The 12,022-nt window shown below is 45.4% G+C and overlaps 1 protein-coding gene across 2 annotated transcripts in view; it reads left to right on the top strand.

The window, feature by feature from the left end:
- The window catches only part of PLXNA4 (plexin A4), a 705,695-nt gene that overhangs the window by 569,498 nt on the left and 124,175 nt on the right, over nt 1-12,022 (top strand). For both annotated transcript variants that reach the window (XM_066633821.1, XM_066633822.1), the window contains 2 exons: nt 400-551; nt 1,525-1,642. In XM_066633821.1, coding sequence (XP_066489918.1) covers nt 400-551; nt 1,525-1,642 — 270 coding nt within the window. The remainder of the gene's footprint in view (nt 1-399; nt 552-1,524; nt 1,643-12,022) is intronic.

Below are 12,022 nucleotides of genomic sequence, written 5' to 3' on the forward strand. Positions count from 1 at the left end.
CCTGGTCATTTAGGGTTTTGGACCAGAGGACCAGACCCTTGAACTGGTCCTCTGAACCTTAAACGGAACTTGGAAACAAACAGGCAACATTGAATGCATACGCTCTGTGCAAACTGCTTTTACAACGTTGCAGCAGTAGCACTATGGACCAATTTCAGTTTCCAGGGTAAACCCCATAGAGGGCATGTTCCAACTGATCAAGGAACCCTGTTCTTTCTGAGACCACTTCGAAGTGCTGGTTATTACCTTCAAAGCTATGAATGGTTTAGGATCAGGGTATCTCTCTCACATGATCTGGCCTGTTACATTCCTTGGGTGGGAGTCTGCTCTGTAGCCCATCACTGGGGAGGACTATTGCTTTTATTTTCACTTTTCCTGACATGCTTTTTGTTCCCCTAGATCAGCCCAGTGAGGGGACCCCGAGAAGGAGGGACCAGAGTGACCATCCGGGGAGAAAATCTGGGCCTAGAGTTCCGGGACATTGCGTCACAAGTTAAAGTAGCTGGTGTGGAATGTGTTCCCCTAGTGGAAGGATATATCCCTGCAGAGCAGTAAGTAAGAGCTACAAGGCAATCCAAAAGGTGTCTTGTGAAGTGCTCCTGTCATTCTCAGGGAATGTTTAGGGTGTACAACTCTTTATTTTGTTTCTAGTAGTTATGGGGAGGGCCAAAGAACCAAACCAGAGACTAATGCTCCACCTCCTGATAATTTTGCATCCTATTTAACTGACCCCACTCAGAGCTTCTAAGTTTCTACTATACACTTCCTAGCTTATTGCCTCAGTCGCAAAGGCTAGAAGTTGAAAAACAGAAGTTTGAAAACAGAAAGCTGAAGTTCTCCACTGAGTACTCAATCCAGTCTGCTTCTCACCTTGCATAATTTGATTGGGGAATTGTAGTGTATCCACAGTTTTGTCCGTCTCACTCTCCATATTGTTTCATTTCACTGTTTACATGCATGCTGGTGCCTCTCATCTCCACGTGTATTGTCCTGCAAATGTATACTTTCTGTCCTTAGCGTGAGATTTCAGAGATTGAGATGTACAACTGGAGACCTGAAAAATGTTCATGCAGGGGAGAGTAGTGGAAAAGGGCAAAACACAGAGGAAATCTTTCTTCCTGTACCCTCCTTCTCTATGTCCCCTGCTACACACACTTACATGGCTCCACAAACAGCTGCTAAAGCCCCTCTGCTTGACATGGGAAGTATCCAGCATGAGCAGAGACATCATCCAGCATCTTTACATTCAGCTGCAGACTCTCAGCTCAAGCTGGGTACAGTGGCATCAGCCCTCCTTAAAGCCAGCTCCATGGAGCCAAGTCCGGGAAGATCGGCAACTTTCCTGGCCTTGTGGTAACTTCAGTGTGTGGTACAGGTTGTTCCCCACAATATTTTTATCCTATAAGATAGAGACTCACTCCTAACCCGTCCTTCCTCCATTTTAACTTCAGGGATATCCACACACACCACACACCCTTTGCCAATCCAGCTCCGTACCTTTGAATCTCTCTGCTTTCCTTCTAGAATAGTCTGTGAGATGGGTGAGGCCAAACTTAGCCAGCATGCTGGAAATGTGGACATTTGCGTGGCTGAGTGCAAGCCAGAGTTCATTGCCAAATCCTCACAGTACTATTACTTTACGGTAAGTCAGTTACCCCATCTCATGTATTCATTTGGGAAAATGAGAAATGTGTGGAGTTGCTCAGCAGAAATGTATGAGATCCTAGAAGTTTTTGAGTTTAATGGTTTAATAGTCAATCTGACCAGGGTGGCATATAATAAAAAATAAAAAAACAGTATATAGAATAAACAAATGAAACACAGGAGCATTAGGAGTGTTGTGAAATAACAGCAGTCAACTGAGAGAATTAAGACCATCAGCTCACATGCTGGAAGGTCTGGGTAAATGAGATCCTCTTCAAGTAGTGCTGAGAAAATGTCAAAGTCTGTTCTGGGAGGGCTTCCCTGGGGAAGGAATTTCATTGCTGGGGTGTGTGATCCCTTTTCAGCTACACCTTGAAGGACCTGGGAGTGGGAAGACACAGTGGCCAGCAAAATGCCCTGGGGCTTGACAGTTATATCGCTAAGCAGCAGCTGGCTAGGGGTTGCAGTCAGTGAATCTAGGGTTATAGAAGTCCTAGCTGCAGCAAATTTGCTTCAGGAAGGACTGGGTTATTTGGTCCCATCCATTAAAAAGAGCTCGGCCATGAATCAGGGGAGGAAGACAGTGGAGGAAACGGGTGGAGGAAGCCAGAGGGAGAATGAGAAGGGCAAATGCAAGGGAGGGAAGAGTGGAGCAAGCCAGGAGAGAGGAGATACCAAGGCAAAGGTGGAAGGAGTTAACAAGAGAGACAGAAGACAACCAGGAATGGAGAGGGAAAAGACCTGAAAAAGGAGGGAACATTAAGTTCCACTGTCAGCTGGGTTGGGCATTGCAGTACTCCTGCCAGCCAATCCTGGGGGTAGGCCGATGGGTTTCCATTGTAAGGGAGCACCTACAAAGAGAAATTGAAAGACCTGCATTTAAAGTGGGGGCCCATTTAAAGTGAAGAAAGCCAACAGAATACACAGTTTTTGTGCTGTATTACATCCCCCCATCTTTTAATAACTAATAATAATAATAACTAGGTATTTATATACCACCTTTCTGGTCATTGGATTACTCCTCTGACGTTATTTAAGGTGTTTTACATAGGCAGGCATTTCTAAAACCCTCAAGGGGATTTTTACAATCATAGAGGTTCTCTCTTTCAAGAACCAACAACATTTCAGAATGGATCTTCCTGGTTTGGTCTCACTTCTGGCCTCCAGTTCTCAAACGCAGTCTGACAAGCAGCTCTATCTCTCACATGGAGGACAGCCAAGAAGCTTCTTGCTCACACCAAGAGCAGGTGGAAGCACTCAGCTCGGCTTGTCAGCTGCTTCAAGGTCTCGCTTTTCTCAGCTGTTCAGGGAGCTGCTGGTGTCCTCGAACTGGCGACCTTCTGATGTTATCTTTGGGCTAACGGAGGCTCTACCCTCTAGACCAGACCTCCTTCCCAGACCTCTACCCTCTAGACCAGCACTCCTGACCTTTTCCCTCTCTTGATTGAATTGTAATAAATAGATAACTACTTGATCTCACTCCTGGTTTCTGGGTCCAACTTATAATGGGTATGGTCTTCACCAACCTGTTAGATGTGGAACTGTCTCCTTGGGAACAGGAGAAAGTCACTGCTATGGTCATAGGGTGCAACTATTGGGTAGGCCCTCTCCATAGTCAGTACCCCCTAACATCAGGTCATGGGAGGAGTGCCACTGATAATGAGCACAGTATTGGAAGGTTCATGTGATAAGATCAGGGGGTGAAGGAAGGAGGCTTAACCATGACATTTAAATGACCATGCGTGCATTTGTAGCTATAGTGTACATCTACTCATAGAGCTCTTATTGGGAGATTAAGCTGCTTCACCAGTGATGGGGAAGTTCCAATGGTCTACATACATCTCCCTCTGAACCACAACCAAAAATACTTGAGGGAGCTGTCATGAAAGAGTAGGGTGACTTCCAGTGACCACCCGCTAATCCAGGGAAGTGATGCCTAGTGCCAAGCACCCTTCCTGTCCCCCACTCTCCCAATCAGTTTAACCTCCAGCTTGGTGGGACCAGACCTAGTAAATCCAGTCCATCGCCACCAGCCCAAGAGATCTGGTTGCCAGAGGTGTTCCTTGAGCACAGTGGCATACTTCAAGGGGGGCAAGCAGGGCAAATACCCCAGGCACAGCGTTGGAAGGGCTGCTGTGACCTGGCCTCCTCCCCAGGTACATCAAGAACTGCGCTAACAGTGGCTGCTTCCCTGGACTCTCCCCAGCAGCTTTCCCTCTGCTTGCCAGTGAGGCTCTCCCTACCATGCCCAGTCTCAAGCATGCAGCGAGAGAGAAAGAGTGACCCTCAGGCCTGGAGACCTTCTTCAGGCTCTGCCTCCCCAGTTCCCCATTTGGCTAGCTTCCCCTTTTGAGCCTGAAGCCTCTCAGACATTGGAGGGAAATTGGAGGGAGAATCCTCAACAGAAACCGCAACTGTTAAAACTGTTAACTCTTTCATCACAGTAGCTAATTTATATTGCATGAATTTGAGTCCATCCTTCAGTGTTTTATGGGCTCCAGTCTTTGCATTTTTTCTTTTTATAGTTCTTTTCTGACAAGGATGGATAAATATGTAAATAGTTTTTATAGCTGACTCCCAAGCTTCCCCATATGAATATGCTACCTAAAATTTGTGAAGGCAGCTGTAAATAATTAATAGGCTGTTTCAACTTATCACAAGTCCGCAAATAATATGATAATTATTATCGCTATTATTATCATAGCACCTTTGGAAATTTCAGATATCTTCTGACCTAATATCTATAATATTAGGTGGTGGTGACAGTTTTTGTTTTTTTATAGACCATGCAAAGATAGTTGCTGTAGAACAAACCTTTTGAGACTTTTGTAGACCTTTGTAGACTTTTGAGGCCCTTATGGACCACTGGAATGGAAACCCTTGGTCAGTGCTGCCCTCTGTCTCAGCCTCATTGCACAAGTCATGGGGGGAGGTTACAAACTGAGGGTCCCAGCAGTCTGACTCTGGCTCCACCAGTATTACTTTTCCACCACAGGCCTGGCAGGCTGAGCTCTCTGCTCGGAGAGTGTCACCTGGGCTGCAGGACTAGCTTACCTAAGCACTCAGTCAGCTTACCCCAAAGGGCTGTTCTGCCAAATTCTCAACTACTGCCGACCACGGCAATTTGTCCCATCCAAATATCCCAACTCCCTTTTAATGCCCGCTTTTTGGCTAATTAACACCCTCCTTTCCCAAGAAGCACAGCTGTGGTGTGCAAAGGAATAAACACAGAACTTCTTATCTATAGCAATTAACAAGAATTTATTGCTACAAACACAGACATTCCCTGCAAGTCCTCTTGTCCAGAGGCTTTCCCTCCCCAAAACTCCACTTAACTCCGGGGGTAACGTCTGAAGCCTCCAGTCTAAGTCCAATCCGGTCTCCAAAACACAGTTCAGTCTTCTGCAGTAGAGTTCCTCCTCTCCAGCAGTGTGTCTCCTCCAGCAGGGTCCTGGCAGTCCTCTCTTCCTGTCGGTCTGGGTCAGGTAGCCCTCTTGGTCAGCGTCCTGCTTGGCCAGCCCTTTGTTCCTTCTGAAGCTGCCTTTTATCCTGCAACCCTTTGTTAAGTCCAAATTCAGCTCAGCTGTGAGCTACCTTGTTAAGTCCAAGTTAGCCAGCTGAGCCATCTCTTCAGTCCATGAGTCCATGTCCATTCAAAGTCTCATCAAGGTCAAATGAAGCTCAGGTGTCCATCAGAGTCTCCATTGGCCTTGATTGATTACAGCTGTGGAGCCAGCCCTGTCCTTCCCAAAGCTGTCAAACAGCTGTCAAAACATGGGATCACTGTCAACACCACATCATCCACCTGATGATCTTCTGATCTTCCATTACAAGGGCCAATCCCCATCCACTAAGCCCTATAAAGCCTTTGCTTCCAAGCTTAGCTCCTCAGTTTGAGCAGTATGTCTCAAGCAGTATGAGGACACAGCCTCAGCGCCACTTTCTTGGATCCTGGCCCTGCCTGGTTTTGACTATATTCCTGCTTCAGGCCCTGTCAACTCTTCTTTGTTGCTCGGGAATTCTGTCTCTGCCAGGTTTGGACCATGCACCTGTTTCCAGCCCACTTGTGTGACTAGCAGCTTCCATCTACCCAGGAACCTGAGTGTTTGGAGCCTGCCCCTTCCTGGGGCCTGACATAGGCACAATGAAAACATGTTCCAGTATATAAACCACAAGAGTTCCAAAGACTATTGTAACAGTGGAGTTAGTGATGGTAAAAACAATTAGGATATAAGATGGGGTTGCCACTGAACTTCATTGCAAGTTCACTTGGAGCATATTGTGGACATAATTTGCCCAGGGCAAAGGTCTGCGATGACACCGGCCCCCCTGGGGTATCACCACCGCCACCCCCTTTCAGAAATTTGCCCCTCCTACTCACCTGAGGCTCACGGAGTCTTGCACAACCTCCACCTGTGTTGGAGAAACCGGTTTTACGGAAGCATAGTTTCTACCACCGTTGGGAGCCTCAGAGAGACTTCCTTGGGGTCATAGCGCCTCACGCCTGGGGCTTTTGCCTCATGGGACCTTATGGTAGATCCGCAACTGATTATTGAAACAGTTAGTGATGCAGGTAGCAAGTCATTTGGACCAGATGAAATGCATCCTAGAGTACTAAAGGAACTTGCAGATGTACTTGCAGAGCCTCTGTCAATTATCTTTGAGAAATCCTGGGAGACAGGGGAGATGCCGATAGACTGAAAGTAGGTTAATGTAGTTCCAATTTTATAAAAGGGGAAAAAAGAAGACCCAAGAAATTACAGATCTGTCAGTCTGACTTCAGTACTGTGGAAGATATTAGAACAAATTTTAAATTCATGGTCTGCACACATTTATACAAGTGATCAATAGAAACCAGCATGGATTTGTCAAAAATAAATCTTGCCAGACAAATCTCATCTTCTTTTTCAATAGGGTTACTAGCTTAGTAGACAGTGGAAATGCTGTGGATGTAATTTATCTTGACTTCAGTAAAGCATTTGACAAGGTTCCGCATGACTTTCAAATCAGCAGGTTGGTAAAATCTGGGCTAGATCATTAGGTGGATTTGCAGTTAGGTGGCTGTACACACAACAGATTTTAGTCAATAGCTTTGCGTCAACCTGGAAGTTTCTAGTGGGGTGCCTCAGGGCTCTATCTTGGGCCTAGTTCTCTTTAACATCTTCATCAATGACTTGGATGAAGGGATACAAGGGGGTCTCATCAAACCTGTGGATGACACCAAGCTGGAAAGAAGTAGCAGACACAATAGAAGACGGCAGAAGCCTTCAGAAAGACCTAAACAAAATGGAATACTGGGCTGAAATGTATAAGATGAAGTTCAACAGGGACAAATGCAAGGTTCTGCACTTAGGCAAAAACAACCAAAGGCACAGATATAAAATGGGAGATACCTGGCTTGGCAGTACAACATGTGAAAGGGATCTTGGAGTTGCAGTAAATCACAAGATGAACATGAGTCAGCAGTGGGAAGGCAAATGCAACTTTAACCTGCATTAGTAGAACCGTAGATTCCAAGTTGTGAGAAGTTGTGGTTTTGCTTTACTCTGCATTGGTTAGACCTCAAATGGAGTACTGTCACTGGCGTCACTAGGGGGTGCAGGGGCTGTGGGCCACACCAGGTGACACGCTGGGGGGTGATGCGCCCTGGGGGAGGACACGCTAACATTGCAGGGTTAGGAGCTAACATGTCATGCCATACACCATTGGATGCAGAATGGTCAGCGGAGTGCTATACAAAAAACAAAACCAAAGTAGCTCCTTTTGTTCAAAAGTTATGGCCAAAACACCAGAAGGAAAAATGCATGGAGCCCTATGGAAAGTGAAAGTGAACCATATCGCGCATTCACTCATGCGTAGGCATACGTGCCATAGTCCATCGGAAAGGGCAGGCTGAGAGGAATCCAATGACACCTGAATGGTCCCAATCCAATGAATGCAGCCCCAAAAAAACACCCAAGAAGCTCCCACCCAGTTGCAAGTCTGAGCCCAAAACGAAGCCATGTGGCCGCGTTTATTTGCAAGTAGGCAGACTTGCCTTAGTCGAGGCAGGCTGAGAGGCTCCAAGGACATCAGAATGGTCCTTATCCATGAGTGCAGCCCCCAAAAACTCCTGAGAAGGAGGTCCCTCCCAGTCTATGGAGCCCTATGAGCAAAGCAGCCTCACAGTTGCGTTTACTCACAAGTAGGCAGAAGTGCCTTGGCTGGTGGTCAGGCCAGAGGAATGTGAGGACACCAGAAGGGTCCTGATTCAATGGAGCTGCTCCAGAAGGCAGGCCCCCCACCCCCCTAAAAAGAACAAAAAAGAGGCTTGAATGGTAAGGGGAAAGTTTTCTATTTTGCACTTGTGAAGCCAGGTTGGTCTTTATTCTGATGTGCCTGAAATAGAAGAACTTTAAACTGGGCACTGGGGAGGGCTGGAAATCTCACTTATTCTTTTTGGGAGGTTGTTATTGCAGGCAGACTACAGAGTAAGCCCCATTGACCACTATGGGACTTACTTCAGAGTAAGTAGCTTACTTACAAAGGCTTGGGCTCACAGGCTGCAATCCTACCCACACTTTCCCGAGAGTAAGCCCCATTGACCACTATGGGACTTACTTCAGAGTAGATTCACTTGGTGGAACAGGACTGGCTCCCCCTTATTTAATTATTTTATTTTAGTTGTTGGCAACCTTCAGTCTCGGAAGACTATGGTATCGCGCTCTGGATGGTGGTTCTGGAACAGCGTTTAGTGTGGCTGAAAAGGCCGATTCGGGAGTGATAATCCCTTCCACACTGGGAGCAAGTGTAGTGTGTCCCTGGTCTGTCTCCCTGGCTATGGGCCTTCCTTCTTTGCCTCTTTGCCTCAGACTGTTGGCCAAGTGTCTCTTCAAACTGGGAAAGGCCATGCTGCACAGCCTGCCTCCAAGCAGGCCGCTCAGAGGCCAGGGTTTCCCACCTGTTGAGGTCCACTCCTAAGGCCTTCAGATCCCTCTTGCAGATGTCCTTGTATTGCAGCTGTGGTCTACCTGTAGGGCGCTTTCCTTGCATGAGTTCTCCATAGAGGAGATCCTTTGGGATCCGGCCATCATCCATTCTCACAACATGACCAAGCCAACGCAGGCGTCTCTGTTTCAGCAGTGCATACATGCTAGGGATTCCAGCTCGTTATTTTAGTTAATTTTATAATTAACTTTATTATAAAAATAAATTTATTATATTAAATCAATTTATTAAAATTAATTAATTAATTAATTTAATTAATATTAAATTTAAATAAATTTAAATAAATAAATATTAAAATCAATTAATAAAATTAATAATTAATTTATTAAAATTAAATTTAATATAAATTTATAAATTATAAATAAATTAATTTATTAAAATTAATTAATATTAAATTTAATAAAATTTAAATAAATAAATAAATATTAAATTTAATAAAAATAATTAATTAATAAAATTAATAATTAATTTATTAAAATTAAATTTATTATAAAATTATTATAAAATTATAAAATAATTTTAGTTAATTATTTATAATTATTTATTTTAATCTGCTTGATGATGTCACTTCTGGCCATGACATTACATCCAATGGGTCCTGGACAGATTGTCATTCTAAAAAGTGGGTCCCAGTGCTAAAGGTTTGAGAACTGCTACAATAAGGTGTTAGTAAGTTGACACGGGTGTGTGTGTGAGAGAGACTCTACAAGTTTTCAAAATCACTAAAATCAGAATTTGGAGGAATAAGACCATCATGTATATCAGTGCGTAATTTCATGCAGAATGCAATGAAACAAACCACATTGAAATATCTGTGTTCTAACAAAAGGTACAGCCAAAAAGCTGGTGGAGGCGGGGCAATGGTACATCACCATGGGTGTTGCCCCACCCACTGCATGGGGTGACGTGCAGGCTCAGACTCGCAGCTGGGAGGGGGGAGCTTCTCAGGTGTTTTGGGGGGGCTGCATTCATTGGATCGGGACCATTCAGGTGTCGTTGGATTCCTCTCAGCCTGCCCTTTCCGATGGACTATGGCAAGTATGCCTACTCATGAGTAAGTGCGCAATACAGCTCACTTTCACTTTCTATAGGGCTCCATGCATTTTTCCTTCTAGTTTTTTGGCCATAACTTTTGAACAAAAGGCATTATTTCAATTCCATTTTTTGCACTGCACTCCGCTGGCCATTCCACATCCAACGGTGTATGGCATGACATGGTAGCTCTGCAATGTTAGCGCATCCTCCCCCAGGGTGCATCACCTGGTGCGACCCGCACCCCCCGCACCCCCTAGTGATGCCAGTGCTTTCAGCAACAAGGTAAAAGGAGAAGGCACCTGCTTGTAGACACACAGAGAGGTGCACAGCGTGAGCAAGATCAAGGCTGCTTTAGTGGAAAATAGCCCACAGCTCAATGTCCTTTCCCCCCCCCCCCAACTTTCCCTGCCTGCTCCCAGCCAGTGGGAAGCAAATGGCTTCAGCCACCTCTACTCCTGTGCTATTTCTCAGTGCAGCTTGACTCGAGTCGTGTCTAGAGTCACTACGCCCCCTGCAATTCAACTCGAGAACAAGTCATAATGGGGGCACTTTCCAACACAAAGAGTCAACCCTTTTGCAACTCTAAAGGACTCGAGTCAAGTCACCCTCTTAAAAAATCCTGCCTCAAAAAAAGCAGGGCTACTGCTGGGTGTGTGTGTGTCAGAGTTCTGTTTAAGCACTCTGCTGCTGTCCCTGTCCATCTGTAAACAGGGCAGGAGGAGGTGGGAGGGACTGCAAGGGAGTGGGGACAGAAACAGCAAGAGGGAGGAGGATCGCGTGCAGCAGCTGCGAGGCTTACCAGAATGATCTGATCCTTGGTAGTTCTACTCAGAAATAGTCCCATTTGCGCTGGTCATTCAATGAGACTTCATCCTCCCAAGTAACAATAGCCATGAGGAGGAAAGCATGATCACTATGAACTGCATCCTCACCTTCCCTGTCTCCTCCTCCTCCTGCCTCAGCCCAAGAAAGTATCAGAAAGCTCATCCTTTGTCCAATGATCATTGGTTCCTTCCTATCAGAGATGGGCAAAAGAGCTTGCTCCTGCCTCCCCCCTCCCTCTCAGATGTATTAACTCTTTCCTGCCTTGTGGCTGGACTCTCCCTGCTGCTTGCCCAGTTGGAATGATAGCCCCATGAGGTCTTTCATGCTGCGAAAACAGTAAGCAAGCACACCCAGACACAGGCAGACTTGAGTCGCATGCGTGGGGATGAGTGCTGACTAACTGGGCCCCTGAGTGTTTTTCTAAGTCTTCTATGCATGCAACTCACAAGTCCATGTGTCAGCAAAAAACATGCATTTTCGCAACTCAAGTCCAAATCACCCGACTTGAGTTCCCGTCCCTGCAAAATGCTTGGCTCTGGGCAGGTCAGAGCTCCAGTCTGTGTGTCCAAAAAATGCTAGGCTCCATAATAGAAATCAGGACATTTGCTGAGTGCACTGTGAGTATCAGTGCTTTGTCATCTGCAGGCAAAGATTTTACCTACAGGTCACTGACCACAATCCTATACCTATCTACTCAGAAGTAAGCCTCACTATTTCAGTGGGACTTACTCCCAGGTAAGTAGGATAGGATTGCAGCCTGAGCAAATTTGTTTTGTGTCCAGGCAATCAAAGCCTTGATTGAAAAATAGCAAAAGGGACAGGAGATTTTGCACTTGCTCTCCCAAGAGCTCATAGTTCAGCATTTTGGTGTTAATAAAGCTAAACAAGTTTACTGGGAATTGAGCTTTCGTGGAAGGATGAAGAACATTTTATTTGCACAATTTTGTGGTTTGGAAATCATATGGAACATATGGATTGTAGTGTCTTTCATCTGTTTGAAATTCTGGAGAGGGGCTCTTGTATGCAGTTGTATCAAGAGGGGCTCTTGTATCAAGATTTGCATATTTGCTGTCATTTGCAGTTAATGTGTTCCTATGTGAGAAGGACTTGGTCATCACCTGCTTAATACTAACTGATTAAAGAGGTGCCTTTCAAAGTGGTGCCCTCTTATATTTAGCAGGGGAAGAATAACTGTTCCTCTCCATGGTGTCTTTTCTAGTTGCTGCTACTGGTGTCTCTTGCTGTTGTTGTTTTTTTAATGGTGAGACCTTTGGGGACAGAGAACCATTTTTTGATTTATTTTATTATGTAAACCACTTTGCGAACTACTGTTGAAAAACAATGTATAAATATTCTTAATAATGATGCTGATGATGACATCACTTCCGACCCTCAGCAGGTGCCATGAAGCTAACTTCTGTCCTCTGTATGAAATGAGTTTGACATCCATGATTTAGATCATCTGAGTAATCAAGGTTGATGTTGCATCAGCTGCTCTTCAGGCTGCTGGCCGAGGCCTTCAGGCTGTACC

The sequence above is a fragment of the Tiliqua scincoides genome, chromosome 7 (genome assembly GCF_035046505.1).
Source record: "Tiliqua scincoides isolate rTilSci1 chromosome 7, rTilSci1.hap2, whole genome shotgun sequence".
NCBI classification, from domain to species: Eukaryota; Metazoa; Chordata; class Lepidosauria; order Squamata; family Scincidae; genus Tiliqua; species Tiliqua scincoides.